The sequence below is a fragment of the Eupeodes corollae genome, chromosome 3, assembly GCF_945859685.1.
Source record: "Eupeodes corollae chromosome 3, idEupCoro1.1, whole genome shotgun sequence".
Lineage (NCBI taxonomy): Eukaryota > Metazoa > Arthropoda > Insecta > Diptera > Syrphidae > Eupeodes > Eupeodes corollae.
In genome coordinates, this window is record NC_079149.1 from 32033556 (window position 1) to 32053528 (window position 19973).

Sequence of the window (19973 nt, forward strand, 5' to 3'; positions counted from 1 at the left end):
TAGGTACGATTTTGTTTTTTATTTTCTCTTGTTCTGTTACCTTCGCATAATTTTCGTCTATGCTTACATCTTTTCTATTAATGTTTAATTTATTTAATATTTTTATTTTATTTTCTTCAATTCGTTTATAGAGTATTTCGTTGTCAATTTTATTAAAGTGAACGTCGATTGGTTTTTCTTTGGTAGTTAAATGGATTACGTTATTGTAAGATTCAAGTGCTTTTGTAGCGTGCTTTATTGGTATATCTTCTTCATTGGATAGTTGTAATTGCTGTAAGATTCTCATATGTTCATTTAGACTGCTATGAAGTCTTTCTACATCGGAATTTCCGGTGTGTCTATTTGCTGTGCAATAATGTATGATTATGTTGTTATTTTCTAAAAAGTTCTTAAATGTTTCTGATACAAATGCGTTTTCATTGTCGAGAGTAATTTTATTTGGTTTCTTCATGTATGAAAATATTCTAGTGAGAGCGTTTATTACGTCTACATAAGTTTTTGTTTTGATTGGTTCAATTGCTGCAAATTTAGAGAATTTGTCAATACATGATATATATTTTTCTTTTTTATTAACAAACCATATATCGATATGATAGTGTTCGTTAGGACTCTTTGGAGTCTCTGTTTTTTCGTAAGGTAGTTTAATTGGGTTTCTTTCTGCTTTTGCCATACATGTTGAGCAATTGTTTATTATTTTATTAATTAAATTTTTAAGGTTCGGCATATAGTATTCTCGTTTTATTTCTAAGAATATTTTTTCGATTCCTGCGTGATTATGATTTTTATGATTTCTTAATATAATTTCTCTTGCTTCTAACTCTTTTATATCTTTTAATATAATCATGCTTCTTTGTAATATTTTATTACTTAATTTATTTTCCTTTTTCCATATATCTTGGAATTTTTTAAATATTTCGTCATCTTTGACATATATGCAATTTAGTATTGTTGTATCTACTTCTTTTATTATGTTTATAAAGTCTTCTTCTTTATATTCTTTTCTACTGAATGTTATTCTTCTTTTTCCAACATGTGGGTACAAAATTTCTTGATGATCATTTTCATTGATTTCAAGAATTATTTGTCGATTAAATAAATTAACCGGTTTTTCACTAATAGGAATAAGATATGAACTATCTGATTCAGCACTATGCTGTGTTGCTAACTCATCTTGGTTATGTAATATGACTTTATTGTCTTCTATTTTGATTCTGGAAAGTGCATCTGCTACTTTATTCTCTTTGCCTTGGATATATTCAATTTTAAAATCGTATTCTTCTAATTTTATTTTCCATCGTTGGAGTCTGGTATTTGGCTCTTTTAAATTGTGTAACCATACTAAAGGTCTATGATCTGTTTTAATAATGAATTGTCTACCGTATAGGTAATGTCTAAATTGTTTCGTTGCCCAAACTATTGCTAATAATTCCTTTTCAATTGTACTGTAATTACACTCATGGTTATTAAGTGTTCTTGAGGCAAAACTGAGAGGTCCATGTGTTTGACTTAACACGGCTCCAATAGCAAAATTGCTAGCGTCAGTTGTTAGTGTAAATTCTTTTGAGAAGTCAGGGTGTCTATTTATTAAATCGTTAGTCATTAAAGTTTTCAATTTATAAAAAGATTCTTTGTAATCGTGATCATTTATATTTATTTTGCTGTTTTTCTTTAGGCATAAAGTTAAAGGTTTAATTATTTTTGCATAGTCATCTATAAATTTTCTATAGTATCCTGTTAATCCTAGAAAGCTTTGTATTTCTCTTACTGTTTTTGGGATAGGAAAATTCTTTATAGTTTCAATTTTCTTTGGATTTGGTTTTACACCATTTGGGGTTACTACATGCCCTAAAAATTCTGTCTCTTTTCGTAGAAACTCAGATTTATTTAGTGATACTTTAAGATTTGCATTCTTGAGTGTCAATAAGATTTTATGGAGTGAATCCATATGTTCTTGTAGGCTAGAGGAGAATATTATGATGTCATCTAAATAAACGTAACATATTTTTCCTATGTAATCTTTCAAGACCTCATTCATGAGTCTTTGGAAAGTTGCAGGTGCATTCTTTAAACCGAATGGCATTCTTGCGAACTCATAATGTCCCGTTAATGTACTAAATGCTGTTTTTTCCCTATCTTTAGCTTCAACTTCTATTTGATAAAATCCTTTTGTTAGATCTAACGTTGTAAAATATATTGCTTGTCCTAGCTTATCTAATATCGAATCCATGTTTGGAATAGGATATTTATCTTCTTTAGTAACATTGTTTAACTTTCTATAATCTATTACTATTCGCCACTCTTTATTACCAGCGTGGTCTTCTTTTTTAGGAACGACCCAAATTGGGGCGTTATAAGGCGAAGTAGAATGTTGAATTATTTTTGATTCTAACATTTCTTTTATTTGTCTGTCCACTTCTTTTTTGTGGATCTCAGGATATCTGTATATCCTTGTGTATATGGGAGAGTTATCTTCCGTTGGGATGTTATGTTTTACATGATTTGTAAAAGTTAAATCATCACCCTTTTTATAAAATGCTCCGTCGCATTCTTTTATTAATTTATATAATATTTGTTTTTCTTCTTTGTTTAAGTGATCTGTTCGCAGATCCTTTTTCACTTCATTATTTAATATGGAGTCTACAGGTTTTATTTCATTAAAATAATTGATTGTCTTTTCATATTCCTTTTCTTCATTTTCGCTGAAGAATAAAGGAATGATTTCGTCATTCAATTTCAATGTTATATTTTTGTAATTTATTTCTCCATCATTTGGAATCAAAATATTGTTTCCAATTATTCCATTATACTCTTCATTGAAGGTGTGCACTTGGAATTCACAATCATTTTTTACAGATAGTGCAAATCTGTTTTTTGGTATTAATACATCTTTTTTTACTACTATAGGGTTTCCTGCTGTCCGTATTGTCATGGGATTGGTACGCCATTTTGTAAATTCTTTTGGAGAATCTTGTTCCCTCAAAAGGCTATTAGTTGCTCCGGTGTCAATAAGGAGTCTTAAAATTGTATTCCCCTTTTTCTAATTTAATATAGGGAAGTGAGATTCCGAGGCAAAATGCCGAAAATTTGCTTGCGTTTGTTCTTTTTGTTTGTCTACGTAGTTAGCTTCATGTGCTCTCCTTACTTGGGATGAACTTGGATCGATATCCATTGGTTCAAATCTTTGAGGATACTGTCTATTTCTGTTATTATTGTTATTATTATAATTATTATTATTTGGTCTATTATAATTATTTTGATTGTTCGGCACATAAGGTTTTGGTTGCCAATTTTTATTATTTTCATTATTCCTAAATGGATTATTAGGATTTTTAAAGTTATTATTATTATTTTTATTCTTATTCTCATATCTATTTTCAATTTTTTTATTAGTATTAGTGTGCTTTTGTTTTTCATTATTAAAGTCATTATTTTGTCGTGTGATAAATCCTGCTTGAGTTATCTCATGAAGTGCTGACTCCATGGTTGTGGGTTTTAATGCATATAGAATTGTTCTCATATGCGTCGGTAATCTTTCTTTAAAGATTTTAAGCGCTGTTTCGTTATTACGAGGGATATCAGAAATATTATTTTCTTGTAAACTCTTTTGGTTTAATAAGGAAAGGGTATGTTGTATGTAGTTATAAAATTTAATCGGATCGCCTCTATATTGAGAAGCTCTGAGATCCTCATATAATTGGAACGAATTTTTAAATCCACCGAAATTTTGCAAAAGCATGTTTTTTATATCAATCCATCTTGTAAGATGGGTATGAATTTCGATAGCCTGTCTGGCTCTTCCTATAAATTTACTCTTAAGAATATTTATACACATTTTTTGAGAAATGTCATTATAAGTTAATAATGTGGGGATTATATCATCCACATTTGAAATAAAAATAGGGAGGTCTTCGGTTTTACCGTCAAAATTTTGTAATCTTTCTATGTATTTAAGGGGATTTAATTCTAAAGATCTTAAATTATTATTACCTCCTACTAATGGTGGTTGTTGCGGCTGCTGTTGCTGCTCTTGCTGTTGTTGTGCTACTGATGGTTCCATGTTGTCTGCTTGTTCTTGAAAGTTTCTTTGCTGGTTGTAGTTTAGCTGCCTTAATTCAGCTCGTTGCGAATCTCTTCTGATTCGGTTCATCAACTTGATCTCGTTGGGGCTTTAGATCATGCCACTTACATCCACGTTGGATTCAAGTGGATTTTCCACATATAATTTGAACCATAAATTTTAAAATTTTTTTTTAGGTAGGTATATTTTTTTCTTTTAGTTGCACTATTTGTTGCATTTAACCTTTTTGATTTTGCTTGTTATCGTTCCTTTTGGTTTATTTTTTTTTATTTTGTTTTTAATTTGTTTGCACTTTTACTTTTATGTAAAAAAAATTATATTTTTTTTGTATGTTCTTTTTATTTATTTATTAATTTTTCTTTTTTTCACTCACTCATTTTTTTATTTTTACTCAATTTTCAGTATAGGGTTTTTTTTTCAATTAATTTATTAATTATAATTGTTCATCCGCCTTTAATTTCACTTCTACTCTTCCACTTTTCACTCTTCACTAAAAATTATTTCCTCTCTATGAGGTTTCGCAACATTAACCATATTCACTGGCGTTGGTTACTAAATAATTTTTCCTTTTTAATAATTTTCGATTTTCGTTCGAAAAATTATTATTTTTTTTTTGTAATTAAATTTAGTTAAATGAAATTCACGATTTTCGTTCGAAAATTAATCACTTTTACTTTATTTAATTTTTTTTTGTTTGCATTTATTTTTTATTGTTAACTAAAGCACGTTTTTGCATTTATTAATTTTCACAATAAAAACAAATTTTTTGGGTCGCGAAAAAAAAAATTTAATTCCGGTTCGACCACTGGATTACCATGTCTCTTATAATTTTCACTTGTAATCTGACTGGAATCCTACCGACTGCGCCAAATTTAATTGAGTTTTCTCAAAGATTCAAAAAAATCTTTCTTCCTGTTCTGGGAACAGGGCAACCGAAATAAAAGACCGTAACGCAGCAAACCTTTGTTTGACTGCGGATGATGCAATGATTCAATATTGTCAAATACTTTTGATATCCATTTGATACTCTTGCACAAGGCTGAAGGCCAAGAAATGCTGATATGCAATTTATGTTTATTATCGTTGCATCATCTTTGAAGAATTATTACAATGTGTTTAATTGAATTTGAAGTCAAGATTTTGCGTGGGTTTATCTTTGTTTGAAATTTGTTGGGGCGCACAAGTGTGCTTGGATATAACAAGGCTATATGATTCTATCATAACCGTACACAAATTTGAATAATATTCTGCGAAATTTTATTCACATTTGTTAGAGCTTACGTCTGTCAGTTCACTAACAATCCATCTCCCTTGGAACGCGTCTTTTTAAGCCCACATAACATCCCTGTAAAATGCAACATCTGTCAAAAACTTTATGACAACAAATAAATTATCCAACGTCAGCCTTTGAAGAAAACACAAAAAGAACATTTCACTTTAATTTTCAATTCTTCAGCCTTTGTTCAAAGTGCAAACTGCATTTTTACACTAATAATAGTAAATTATTTAATTATTATTATATTTTTTGTATATTTTATAAATAAAAACCAAACCGTATTTACAAAAAAAATCATGTCTGTCGAGTGTTTTAACATCGAACGTGCATTAGAAAAATTCAATGCCAGTCTCAAAGACGAAGATGATGTTCTTTTGGATGAATATCTTCAAGGCTTTGAAGAAATCAATAGGTAAACACGAAAGACATGACTGCAAATCCAAATCTAATTAAATTAACACTCAATTTTTCTGCTTTAAAGTTTCTTCCATTTGATGGGAACAGTATTTGGCTTTGTGAGCAGCGATGTTCGTGCGAAAATTGATATTTTAGCTGATTTTCGAAAAAAAGAAAACTCGGATAGTTTTACATCGTTCAAGCAAATGATTGAATATGAAAAATCCACTGGACTTTTGAATGACTCGAACTACGTGTCGGGCAGTCGGACTTTGTTACGTCTTCATAGAGGTTTAGGTGAGTGGTGCCAGTGCAGAGAAGACTCACGTCAATAAACATTTTGAATGTTATCTATATTTGTATTTAATTTAATTAGAATTCGTGCACGAGTTTCTACTTCGAGTGGGTGACTTGGGAGAGTGTGATAAAACGTCGGCGTGCTGTAAGAGTGCTTACAATGACACGCTGGCTCAGCATCACCCTTGGCTGATAAGACGCGGTGCACTTGTTGCAATGTATGCAATGCCAACCAAAGGGGAACTTCTCAAACGAGTTGGCTTGAGCCAAAGTCGTGCCACTGAAATGCTACCCGATATGTTAAAGGCCACAAAAATTGTACACAATCGAACAGAGAACCTTTACACTTTGTTTGAATTGCATCAACTGCCTTAAAAATGATGATAATTGTGTTACAAAAACAAAGACCTATCTATCGCGCTTTTTATAGTCACATTCCGTATTATTTGATCAAGCTAGTTACATATTTACAACAACTACAACCACACAAAAAGACGGTTTTAATTCTTCTAATGATAAAGATGCTATTTTTATATATATGTATAAAGTTTTATGTTAGTTTAATGATTTAGAAAAGTACACAGTGTACTCGTGGTTTCATTTGTTTGTCTTTTGTTTTGTGTTTATTTGTTTATAATTTTTGCTGTTCCTATAGTTCAATTCTTTATACTATAATCGTGTCTGTACATGTACAATCTTGTCGCTTTATTGTATCAAAAGTAAAAGAAGAAAAGTATCAATTGCTGCTATTTAAATAAAACAAAAATGATCTATTAAAAAAAGAACCATGCTGTTTTATTGTCAATAAGGTGCTTTGCCTTTGCCGTGTGACTTTGCGAGGCTTGATTTAGCTTTGAGTTTATTCGGTCCAGTTGTGGTTGGTAGTGTCTTGTCTGCCAAGTAAGGTGTCCACAACGTAACTATGCCACTTTCCCCACCAGTCACGACCAAATTTGACTGAAAAATGAAGTTTGAAATTGAGTACAGTGTTTAAACAGTGGATTTTTAGAGCTACCGTTGGATCGTGAAGACTTTCTCTGAGGATTTGTTTGTTGCCATCGAAGAGCGCGTGTGGGACAAGTTTCTTTCCTTGCAGTTGGACAGATCGGACAACCTCTCTGCAACAAAATAAGATCGTATATTTAAGGATCAACTATTAAGAGACTTCTTTACCCTTTGTTGTAATTGGAAGTGGCCAAAACAAAGACTCCTCCATCGGATAAATTATGGCAGGATATTAAATTACAATCGGCAACTGATTTCCTCTTGATTGCTTCTGTGACTTTAGTTCGATCAAATTCAGCAATAAGATCGCCCTCCTCGCATTCATAGGTTTTGAGGTCATTTGTGTGGGTTATGCAGGAGATGACATCTTTTTCGTAAACATTCTTATGCCTGCCAAAAGTTCAGATAGTCAAAATCATCCTTTAAACGATGTGGAATTTTTAATACATACCAATTAAGCTTGTGTACACTTTCTTCTGTGTTTATTGTCGAGGTCAAAGCATCGTCTTCAGAAGTCGCTGAGATATCGAAGAGATTTATCAAACCATCAGTGGATCCAGTGCACAAAAGATCTGGATTTGTTGGATGGAATTTAACGTCGGTTACATCGTCTTGATGACTCTCAAAGTAGCCACCGAGAATTGTCTTTTGTCTCACATCGAAGAATTGAAGGTAAACATTGTTCATGACTTGGTCGGTTCCACTGCAGATTACTCGACTATTGGCGTTTACGTCGAAGGAGGTTATGGGCTTTTTCACTTCATCAGACGTATCTTTAAAGATCCAGAAGTGAGTGACATTCATTTAATAAATTAAAGTAACTAACCTTGAAATGAATGCTCGACATTTCCAGTTCGTAGATCGTAAAGACTGACAGAGCCATTAGTGCTTCCTACAAGTAAATTAGTTGGTGTTTCGTCTAAAAATCGAACTCCACACACAGAGCCAGAGGTTTTCAGCTTGAGAGTATCATTGGTTGCTAAGGATAGAACTCGATTGTTGATATCATAAACTTGGACACTATTGTTTGATAATCCAGCAGCTATTTTGCCAAAAGATCTTAAAAACAAATTCAATTATAAAGAAGAATAAACTAAGTGATTTTAGAACCTACTTATCAGCACACAAGCTTAGAATGTAGACTTTCTTCAAGGACACGGCGGATTCAGAGGCAATTTTGTATTTTATTCCAAAAGACGATCCAATTTCAAATTGATTACAAGTGTCTTCATCGATGATGGGATCTTCTTCGTCAGAGCTTGATTCTGGTTCTGGATAAATATGAATTTTGGAATTTATTGTGAAATATGATAGAATGAATGTTTACCATTAAATATTTCTTCTTTTGGCATCTTTCGTAGGTTTTTAAATTGTGGAAATTTGTTATTTAAAAGATGAGTTTAAAATTATGTTTTTAAACGTGAAATTAGTTAAACTTTTTGGCAGATATTTGACATTTATAAGAAAACGTAATGCACCGCACGTGGGGATAATTGTAGTAGATTTTTAGAAGTGATTTTAGTTTTGTTCGATTTGCATTTTGAAATTTGATTTTAAGATCTGAAAGTTCTTGAGGTAGTCATATACTTTTAATTATTTAGCTCGTCAAATAGGTTTTTTTTTTCTTATGTTAAATTACAGACACTTAAGAGGTTATTAGTACCCTTTATGTGTCTATATTTAAACACAGTGCGAGTGTTAGGAAAATAGTGATGGATTTTAGAGGATGTACCGGTACACATTGGTATTTAAGTTCTGAATATCAAATTGGGGGTAAAAATAGAGTTAGCCAAAGCATTTTCGATGTGCGATTTATGACAGAATTTCTATACTTGACAGTACACCCGAAAATGGGCAGGTTCAGACTACATAAGGGACTTGAAAGTTAATGCCTTTTCACACCAAACCCAAAACCTGATTTCGGCAAAAAGTTTTCGAAAATCTGGGAGGGAAAAATAGAGTTGGCATTCTCGATGTGCGGTTTATGACAGTATCTCTATATTTTGACAGTACGCCCGAAAATGGGCTGGTTCAAACGACATAAGGGACTTGAAAGTTTGGCAAGTTTCTAGTATCTGATTGGCCAGCTGCCAATTAAGGAACCTTTAACAATAAATTGACTGGAAAGTTAGTCAAGAAAAATCTACCTTACGATCAAGACGTCAAGTCTACTTATGTCAAAATGACAGTTGATCATGATTTTTTCATTTAACTGAAAGCTGAACTTTATTACTCTTTGATTTAATTATTTTCTGCACAACTTCATTTAATGCTTGCTGAAAAAGTTTTCCGTGTCAATTTGGAAAAGAAATAACTAATATTTCTTTGCAATACAAAATACAAATCGAGATGGACTTGTAACTTGCCTAAGGAGTGTTTTGTGGACAGTAAGAGGTTTGTGAAGTAAAGTCTGAATTTGAAATTTATGACACTCAAAAAATTAACTAGTTGACTTGGTCAAAAGTTACGTTCAAAGAATGAATAAGCTCAAGGTTAAGGTTATTTAGGCTGAATCGTTTAAAAGGTGGAAAACAACTGGATAGACAGAACATTGTTTGGAAAAATATCGACAAAACAACGAAAGACATAAAACATTGCGGCGCCGCCGTTGGAGAAATCCTAGACGCCTTGCAGCGTTTTTGGCAATATCGAATGTGTGATCATTCCATAAGACATATTATAATATATTTCCTCTATGCCATAAGAGATTTGTGATCTGTAAAGCAAATACCAAATTCTGACAGTTGATTAGTTTCCTGCATGCAATTAAACATCTTTTCGAAGTTTCAACGGATTCTCCAATAAGAAATTACATTTTGATATTTAAAAAAAAAAACGAGCAATTTTCAAGAGAAAAAATGGATATTGTATTGTTTGTTGTTAATAAATAACATATGCCAATGGAAAACGATATAAGCCAAATGGTCGCTGCGACTATCGTTGATGTGCCATATACTTTTCATCGAATTTTAAATGTCCAATTCCACATTTTTGCGACTGTATATCCTCGAAAACTTCACGAATACCATGTTAAAGGTTTTGAATAGATTGTTAAGCATTGACATATACTTTAATCTTTACCTGGCCTGGAGCTTTAATGTCCATTTTCTCTACATGATTCTTTACACTTTTTTTTATTATATTGACCAGGTCAGTGTAGTTGTCCATTCCGTGCAGTTAGTCGTTGTCCACTCACCATCTGTTTTCTCGAATTGTCTTAAAACGCTCTCATCTTTCTTTGCCAGGGTCCAAGCTACAGGTTACTTCAGATACTTAATTACATTCTAAGTCCAAATATTTTAGCACTGTTGTCGTTGTGTGAATTTAAAGCGGTGGTGTCTAGATAATTATAGTCCTTCACAATCTCAAAGTTATAGTTGTCGATAGTGACGCTTTGTTTAAGACGCCGTTCAACGTTCTTTTTTAGATGACATCATGTACTTGGTCTTGCCTCATTGACCACTAAACCCATCTTTTCCGCTTGTGTCGCAATACTCAAAAACGCTCAATTATGTCAATATCATCTGCGTATCCGAGTAATTGGATGAACCTTTGGAAGATTGTGCCTCTAGTGTTGACGGTTGAGTTTTGCAGAATTCTTTCCAGAACGATGTTGGATAAGTCGCATGACAGTGCATATCCTTGTCTAAAAACTTTTTGGACATCAAATCTTTTTCGATCTTGAGAGAGCAGCGTGCATTCTCCATTGTCATTCTGCACAAACGGATAAGTTTGGCAGGGATGCCAAAACTAGACATTGCTCTTTAAAGCTCTTCCCTATAGACGCTGTTATACGCGGCTTTAAAATCGATACAGAGATGGTGGATACCGATTTGAAGCTCATAGGTTGTTGATCTGGTTTGAAGCCACACTGATAAGGGCCTATCATGTTATTTTCGAACGACTTCTGACGTTCACATAGTACGACAAAAAGAATATTATACGCAATCTTCAGGAGCTGACTCTGTAGTTGGCGTTGTTCAGAGGGTCCCCTTTCTTGAGGATTTGCCAGACTATTCTGAGATTTCATTCAACGGGCATGCTCCCTTACCATCAGGTAAAATGTATTCATGTCTGAATGACAGCTGACCATGTTTTTTTAATCATCTGAAAGCTGAACTTTATTACTTGTGATTGGGCAGGTTAAGGCGGTATAAGGGAATTGAAAGTAAGGCAAGTTTCTAGTATCTGATTGGCCTTTCGCCAAAAAATAACCTTCCAATTAAGGAAACTTTAATGGAAAATTGATTAGAAAGTTAGTCAAAAAAAATCTACCTTACTATCAAGACGTAAAGTCTACTTCTGTCAAAATGACAGTTGGCCATGTTTTTTCATTCAACTTAAAGCTGAACTTTGTTACTCTATGAATTATTTATTTCTCGAATTGGAAAGGAAATAAGTAAAATTACTTAACATTACAAAATTCAAATGGTGCTGGACTTTTACCTTGCCTTAAGACGGTTTTGTAAACATTGACAGTTTTTGTACAATGAATGTATGACACTTTAAAAACTAAGTAGTTGTCTTGTCAAAATGGGGGTTCAAAAATGCAGTTGAATACAAATGAAGTCCTTTATATTGTCTGACCTCCACCATTTATTAGTTTTCTAAAATTGTGTAAAAAGTTTCGTTTTCAATTAAAAAAGGAACAAGGACTTTTTCTTTACCATACAAAACACAACTTATGAACAACCTTTAACCTGGGTAAGCAGTTGTTTTGTGTAGAAAATAATATTATTTGTGCCTTTCATAAGTAAAAGATACTCAAGTAAAGTTCTTAGTTTGATATTTATAACATCTGAAAAATTTCCAAGCTATCTCTTGGACTTTATTGCATTATTAAACCTGCCCTTCAGGCACTAAAAAGGATATTGGTTGACAGAATTCAAATCTAAAGGGTGTTTTTTTATTCAAATATAATTAAATCGCAATAATCGAATATTATGGCCAAGAATTAATTAGGGAGTTACCATTATGTTTTTAAAATCACTTCGGGCAAGAGACCAACGCCACTAACTCGAATAAATGTCAGCCCAGAGACCCAATCTTTCACCACTTTTGTCATCCAAGGCGTCAATCGTCTCAGGCTTATCTGCGTAGACAACCGACTACACATATCCCAAAAAAAATATTTAAGAGGTGTTAAATTGAATGACCTTAGATGCCATGTCACGTGAGAACCGAAGTATTAAATTTGTCCGATTTGCAAACGTTATTCAAGATATAGCCCAATTCTTAATATTTTCAGCGAAAAGAATTCCTCGGGAAACTAGTACTCCCGAGAGTAAAATTCTCCTATTTCGAATTCCCCAGGAAGACATTTTTCCCTTCAAATTAAAAAAGATTTTCAATGTTTTCAATCGCGCAAGGATTTTACGTGAAGAAAGTAAACATGTAAAACCAAGGACTATTAGAAGATCTTTAAGAGATAGTGCGAATCCCTTGGAGTTGCCTGAGTGGCTGTAAGCATTCATTAGTTTATTCAAATGTTGTCTATCATAATTTAAAAAAAAATTTTCTTAGGTTTCAAAAGTAGCACAGACTAAACAAGGTTTCCTTTAAATAAATTGGGTGGCGCAACAGTATGAAACTGGGGTCGGAAATGAAGAAAGTGTTGGCAAGGCTCAACTTAGTATCAGCAAGGTGCTAGCTGAAGTACTTAAAGTTTTAAAGTTTTTCTTTTTTATGGCGAAAAAATCTTCATTACTTTTTTTTTAATTCATAAATTTTGTCAAGAGCTCAATAAACTTTTGAGGTGTTTCTTCTATTTTCTCAATCATACCCTTGACAGCCTCACATAACTCCCTTTGAGTCTTAAGTTCCTCATCAAAAGCTCCTGATGCAGTCCTTTTCTTTGTACTACTTGTACTCGGAGGAGGATAACTTCTTCCCGATGTATTATTTACTGGTTCGTCATACAGGCCTTCAATTACTAATTACTGGAGGTATTATTCAACTACAGGTTCGTTTTCCGAAGGTTGAACATTTTCTTTGTTTACCTTTTCTTTTGTTTCGAGGCCAAAAGTTTTTGCTGTTACACCTTCTATCGGCTCTTTTCCAATTAAGTCGTAGAAAGTAGGAAAGTTTTTTGTTCCCTGTTTAGTCTACCGCGAGTACCATTTATGGTTTTGTTTTCATCACTGCACACCTAAAATAATAACACGCACTTATTAACGATAAATTATCGAACTTTCGTTTAAGAAATTTACATTTTTCTATTCTGATATGTTTTTGCTTGGTGGCCCAGATGAATTTAAAGCATTTTCAGCAGTATGCCAAAACAATGACACTTCCTCCTTGCTTTCTTTCTGAAAGCCACAAGCAATATCGCGGTGAACTTCCATCAAATTTGAAGTTGGTACTTGTTTGTTGTTTTAGACCTAAACAAACTCAGAATTGGGCTGTTATATGTCTATTTATTATAACATAAAATGACAGCTGTCAAAAAGACCAACCAAAATATTTTCAGATTGCAAATCACACATCTAAAAAAACACCCGTCTGATGGACGACTATTTTAACTTCTATGTACATTATTTAAACATTTAATAAAAAAACTTAACTTAGAAGCATCAACTTTGAAATTTCAAGTTCGACATTTTTATATGAAAAAAAAGAAACTTATTAAAATTTGAAATACAATTTATATTTTCACATAACATTTTTGTTTCTTATTATTATTATTTTATCCAAAATGTATAAATAAAATTTCATTTGCAAAGGTGCATTTTTATAAGTTAACTAAACACATGCGGCAGCGGCGTGGACCTTTTAAATAACACGTTTTTTTATTTGTATATAAATATTTATAATAAAATTTCTACAATTAAATTATTGTAATAAATCAGATTAAGAGTTTTATTTGTTTAATTCAATATCAATTTGTGTGTATTTATTCTATGTTGTATATTTTTAATCAAGCTTTCGATAAACCCTCCCACCGATCGGGTACGGTGTAAAAATAACGATCCATAGCATCGGTAAAACGTTTCATATAACATTCTGGAGGAATAATTGTTGGTTGTTTACCCATTCCACTGCCAAGGGTTTTAAGTAAAGTTTCAACACGCTTATCGAATGTGTATGTGCGAATATAGTCTGAAAGTTGAGGAGGTTGGAAATCGTTTATGAACAATTTATTAAGGACTCTAAATTGCTTACCGATAATTCCTAAGACCAACATGCTCCCTTTGTTGTTTAATCCAACTAAAAGTGAATAATCCATAACTTGATTCTTCGCCAGAAATGATGAATCCCGATTGATGGCATCCTTGAGAACCGCCTTACTATGCGAGAGGACATATAGTGGTTTCGACCAAGACACTAAAATAGATAAAAAGAAGAAGCATTAGGAAACATGCATTTGAATAATTTGTACTGTGTTCTTACTCTGAACCAAGTTTTCATCTAGCAGAACAATTTCTCCATTCTGATTTGTTGGATTCACAAGTCGATTCCTCTCCGAACCTTTGAGATCAAACTTATTCTTGATGTCACACTCATAGAAGAGATTCTCCATCACAAGCATAAACTTCTCTTGAAAAGAACTAGAATCAAAAATTGGAGTTAAAAAGTTTTCAGGGAGCCGCAAAATATCTCTTCTTACTCTTTCTTCTTGATGGTCACCCTAAAGACGCCGACAATTTTGGCCAACAGCGTTGGATGATTCTGTTGATGACACTTGGATATGTATTCGAAATAATTTGGAGCGAAATTCTCAAAAATCGCAATATCCTTGGGGGTCATTTCTTTCAGAACAAATCGATCATCCAGAGTTTTACTGAATTTCGAACCACTCTTGCCACCTCTCGCTTCCCACTGCACACTCCGGCAAAGTGATCGCGCCAAGAAAACTCGAGTAGCTTCTATGTCCGATTGCAATTGAGAGCTTTCGTCTTCGGGAGGTTTGGAGATCGGTGTCTGAATTGCTGGATCACTAGCTTTTCGAATTATCTCGATTTCGGAATTGGAACCTTTCTGTGTTATTTTGAGTTCTTCACGGTTTTTGCTGTGCTCCAGTTCCTTGAACAGATTCCTTCCCATCTTTGGGACTTTGAGGGTGTTCGCTCTTAATAAATCGAATTCTTTTGCAAAGAACACTTTACAAGTGAACTGTGTCGTGCTGTCTTGGAATGCCATATCAATGTGGGAATTGGATTTACTGGGTTTTTTCTCATCTTCCGAGGTCTTGGGGGCTTCCTTCTCATCGAACTCAAATGCCCTAGGAAGACAAAAGACCTTTTTTGTTTATACGAATCAAAAGACTAAAACATTTCTAACTTACCCATCACTTTTCTTCTTAGGATTGGGACTACTGGTGGGAGGATGACCACTACTGTGGGAAATCATATCAACCAGTTTGTTGTAGTCATGCGAGGTCAGGCTGTAGGCAATAATTGAGCTCAAATCCTGATCATGAACCAGAATCGGTATTGTGCCAAGTGGAAGAGTCAGATGTTCGTTCGCCGACAAAGGAGACTGCAGGAGATTCGCTGTAGCCGTTGAGGGCAAGAAGCTACTCAACATCTTCTTAATACTCTTCTTGTCTGTCACATGCTCCAGGTTCTTGTTCTTCTCCAAAGGAGTAACTGCATCCGCTTCTTCTTGACCCTCTGGTATCACTTTAGCTTCTCCAGTTGGCGACTCCATGTCTGATCTTAAGTCCTCGGTGCAAATTTGTCCCGAATCGATTTGCTGATTGGAATCGTGTTTGAATTGAGACTTAGCCTTGACACCCATTTCGTGCAGTTTCGGTGTCCAGGCCTCTATACTCTCGGCTAAAGCCCTCTTAGCCATTATCATGCCATCATTTATATCATAAGAGTTCGCCTCTTTCTCGACAAGGAGCGTATGAACAACTTCAACGTGTTTCTTGAAATCGAACTGATCCTTATGCAGGGAAGTCTTGAAAGTCGCCAAATTGTTTGTCTCATCCTCCGTCGCAAAGTCAGCTATTTTCTCGTGAATTTTCGAATAGACTTCATGTCCCGCTTGAGAAAATGCCTTTATGTCTTCCTTCACTTGGAAATCATGAAAAGGTTTGGGTTTCTTGAGATGCAGGACAAGCGGTGGAAGCCCTATTTCCCAAATTTCAATCGGAGAGTACATGAATTTCGCTCCAATTCCATTGTAGGTGAAATAATGAATGTAATCCCGATTCAGAGAATGATTGCATTTAGTTTGAAGCAACTCCGAGTCCGAGTCGCTGTTGTCGAGGGAACGTTTCTTATAAGCATGACCATAAAACCGTAGTTCAAGATATTTAGCAAATGATAAGCACTTGGTTGTGTCTGAGATGGGAACACTTGGGCTAACTTCATTACAAATGGAACACCATGAAGTGAAATAGATGCGATTTGGATCGTTTTTGATTGTGTCCTTATTCAGAAAGACCTGGACGCATCCCGTTGAATGGACATACCTTAAAACAACCATGAATATCTAAAGGTCTTAAAAGTGGCATTTGATTACTTACCTCCTGACATGATCCATCATGGGCAAGTTACAAAGTTGACAGATGTATGAAACCCTGAAGCAATAGCGTTGCAGGAATTGTCCCAGCATGATGTCTTGTTGCCCATAAAACTTCATATCCAACAAAGTGGGTTGAGCACAAAATGAAGAAGCTTGTGGATTAAAATAGAAGCTGCAGAACAGCACTGGAAGACGTTGATGATTCTCCAAATCAAGGGCGTCCTTATAAAGTTGTTCCTCACTTACTTTTTGAGGCTTTTGAAAGGATTCTCGATGTTTTATCTTGGTCACTAAAATTGCAAAGATCTAGTTATAATTTTAATGGACAAGGGAAAACTGATTAGGGAATCATTACTCTTTTTCTTTTTGGGATATTTCCCTCCGAAAGATCGAAATTCAGCCAACAACGTTTGCAACTCTCGATTGTCAATGGGAGTTGTGATTTTTGTTGTCAGAAATGGATGCAAAGGATTCACTTGTCCTGAACCAACGTGGTTGGTTGGTTTTTGTGCTTCATTTTCGTTTTGTGATGGTTTGTCATTCGACGAAGTCGAAGACAATTGTTTGGAGTAAAAAAGTTCCTTGGGAAAATGGGAACGCAGAGGACACTTTCGTCCATGTTCTGTTTCTAAATACGGCAAGGGGAATGTAAGAAATGGCGAAACAGACAAGATTGTCGAATTCAAAGCTGTCCGAAAGCGATTATCGTAGGGTGTCTCGACTGCAAGCTCGACAATTGAAGAATCTGGAGAGAGTTTATTGTTCTCGAGATCCGTCGAACGCAGGGGATCGGTGAAGTCGTTAACATTCTCAATTGTGACAAGTTTATCCTCAGATTTACGCTCAATCAATTTTTTCATGGAAAATTGAACTGGTTTCCCAATTACATCGTTATCGTGTTCGGCGACGATGTTATTGTTGTCGGCACGAAGCAATTCACCAGATTCAAGGTCATCAGAAGGACTTTGTTCCTTCGAGTCGAAGATAAGAGGCTTTGGACTGAGAGGTCGAGCGAATTCATCAAGAAGAAACGACATCTCAAGGCGCCAGTTGTACCTTCAGAGAAAATAAAAACCACACATGAAACTATGTCCTAGAGTACTTCCCAAACGAAAACTCACCTTGCGTAGACAAGAAAAGAAGCCACCTGTTTAACTTTGGCCAATTCAGCATTATTCCCACCTCTCAAGAGGCAAGTATAACCTCGAGGACTGGAAAGTTTTTCGAAATACATCAAAGTTTTTGTTGTTCCTAAACAAACAAAAAACTTATCACTTCTCTGTTAGTTACAAAAATCCAACAATCAACCTACCAAAACCATCATCAAAGCTCTTGATATAGAAAGCATCACACATCCCAAGCTTTGGTTTGCCTATGTTCGATTCAATCGACGACACAATATCACATTGCAGGGCTTTCGACAATCGTTCCATTACTGATATTTTGACATCCAGAACGAGAGTGATGCCATGCGATCGGAGCATATCCTGAGCAATGCCAGCTACGTTCTTGTGAACCAGCACAACATTCGGCTTAAAATTCATGATCCTTGCTGTCACATTGCCTAGATACTCCTTCTCCTGCAGCAAGACCGTTGAGATGCTCACGAATTTGCCCTCGACTCGTTCGTAAACAATTGGACATTGTAGGAGCAGAATTTTTGGTCTATCCACTCGGGTGGCCATGTCTTTGTGGGCGACGTTTTTGGTGAACACTACTCCTCCGACAATCGTGCATTCCTGACGCTTTCCACCGGGTACCTTCTTGAAATTCACGTAGTTTCTTATGTCCATCAATTCATTGGTGCAATATTCTGGTTTGAAGTGATTCGCAGCTCGACAGCACAACGGAGTTAGGACTTTCGACCAGGTTTGATCGAGATTAGCATTTCGTAGCATTTGTGTGAGTAGTTGATCCTCATGGTCACAATAGGACTCCAATAGCTTGGAAGTGGTTGTGGTGGACCGTATTGAATTCTCCAGTTCCACATCCTTCACCGATTGGAAACTCAGACTCATATCGATGGACTTTGGGGGCTGCAGCTCGCTGTCGTACTTGGGACTGTATTCGTTTGGATTTGGAATCGGAGTGTCGGGATCCACGTCTACTTCAAGTATTCCTGTGGTCATTACATCGGGACGCTTTGGAGCGAATCGGTAATGTAAGTTCTCGTCGAATTCAGTTTGATCCGAGTCCGGAACGATGGGGAGAAGGAAGCCTGCAGCGTGCATTGCACTCAATATAGCCACAGCTTGGATTTTGTTTGAGGATTTCTGATTTGTGTTGAGGAACTCGATGAGTTCCAAGCCACAATTCTGAGATGGGAGCTGACGGATCATTTCCTCGTGCAGAATTATCAGAGAATTCGATTGCTGGAGGATGTTCCTGCGATCGGCATTCGATAGAATATTTATTTGATTTGCAGCGAAACGTTCCTCTTGGTAGCCAACTGAGACTTTTCGGGGCAGACTTGAGCGCGGTTGGAGATTCTCATCGGATTCATTGTTCTGAGAGAGTTTACTCGAGAGATCCTCCTGCAAAGCCTGAAGGTCTAGTTTTAGATCGTCGGTTATGTTGGGAGATTTCAAGTAACTCAAGACTATTTTAGAGCAATAGTTGCAAACCTTTAAGTCACCTAAGAAAAAAAGAATTTGTCCATAAGAGGGTTCAAGGAAGTTGTGGCAAATCGTCACTTACCAGAGCACATGATTATCGTTCCAGGGACAACTTGATTGCAACATTTTGAGCAAAAGATCTGACCACAAAGACGACAGTGATGCTTTCGCCGGAATGCTGAGAATTTTTGTGAGCAATCGTAGCATTCCTTAGCCTTGGCATCAGGCATCCAGAAGCGTTGTAATTCGGTGTCCTTGTAGTTCCGGAGGTTCTAAAATGTGAGTATAAGCAATGACTTTGAAGGAGAAGGGAAAGAGAAGAGAAAATCTTACGCTGTTCTTTGCGGCGACAATGTTGCTGATTCTTTTCAGAACATTTAACATTGTCCGACCTTCGGATGCTTCCGGATGAATTTCATCGGTCTAAGACAAAACATATGAGTATTTCTCAAGAGTCAACAACAATTTGTATACCTTTTCAGTAGATTCACTGGTTGTTTCTTCCGTCGTCGTCGTGGAGCCTGATCCATCTTGATTTGTTTGAGAATTTCCAATTTTATTTGCCGAACTCAAACTCGACGAAGAACTATTTCTTGAAATACTCTCGACCTCAGCATAGAATGTACTTTGTGAATTTGGCTTAGGAGCAATTGGTGTTGAGGGTCCGCTGCTAGTGCTACCAGTTGGAGCATCATTTACTGTGTTATAAGATGAATTGTAGGCATTTTGGATTTTATTAACGAATTTCGAGAGAAACGTTTCGGGTTCTTCTTCGAAATCACGAGCGAATTCGGTTAACTTATGCGGCGAATGAAGATGTTGATTCATTTTG

General features: G+C 35.2%; 3 protein-coding genes across 3 annotated transcripts; 1 reads left to right on the plus strand and 2 right to left on the minus strand.

Moving 5' to 3' along the window:
* The first annotated feature begins 5474 nt into the window (after positions 1-5474).
* On the plus strand, positions 5475-6832 carry LOC129951810 (ceramide-1-phosphate transfer protein). The gene is made up of 3 exons (XM_056064157.1): positions 5475-5766; positions 5836-6047; positions 6127-6832. Exons 1-3 carry the CDS (start codon positions 5651-5653, stop codon positions 6420-6422), a joined length of 624 nt encoding a protein of 207 aa, XP_055920132.1. The 5' UTR covers positions 5475-5650; the 3' UTR covers positions 6423-6832.
* On the minus strand, positions 6817-8522 carry LOC129951809 (WD repeat-containing protein 89). The gene is made up of 7 exons (XM_056064155.1): positions 8380-8522; positions 8167-8323; positions 7879-8111; positions 7504-7825; positions 7221-7442; positions 7063-7165; positions 6817-7004 (listed from the first exon to the last, which is right to left on the minus strand). Exons 1-7 carry the CDS (start codon positions 8402-8404, stop codon positions 6849-6851), a joined length of 1218 nt encoding a protein of 405 aa, XP_055920130.1. The 5' UTR covers positions 8405-8522; the 3' UTR covers positions 6817-6848.
* A 5295-nt stretch (positions 8523-13817) lies between these two features.
* LOC129949280 (putative 1-phosphatidylinositol 3-phosphate 5-kinase) lies at positions 13818-19969 on the minus strand. The gene is made up of 12 exons (XM_056060642.1): positions 19616-19969; positions 19475-19564; positions 19224-19413; positions 17839-19161; positions 17648-17777; positions 16882-17582; positions 16528-16816; positions 15337-16473; positions 14659-15273; positions 14442-14599; positions 14214-14375; positions 13818-14150 (listed from the first exon to the last, which is right to left on the minus strand). The coding sequence occupies exons 1-12, from the start codon at positions 19967-19969 to the stop codon at positions 13969-13971; spliced, it is 5331 nt and encodes a 1776-aa protein (XP_055916617.1). The 3' UTR covers positions 13818-13968.
* Positions 19970-19973: the final 4 nt, after the last annotated feature.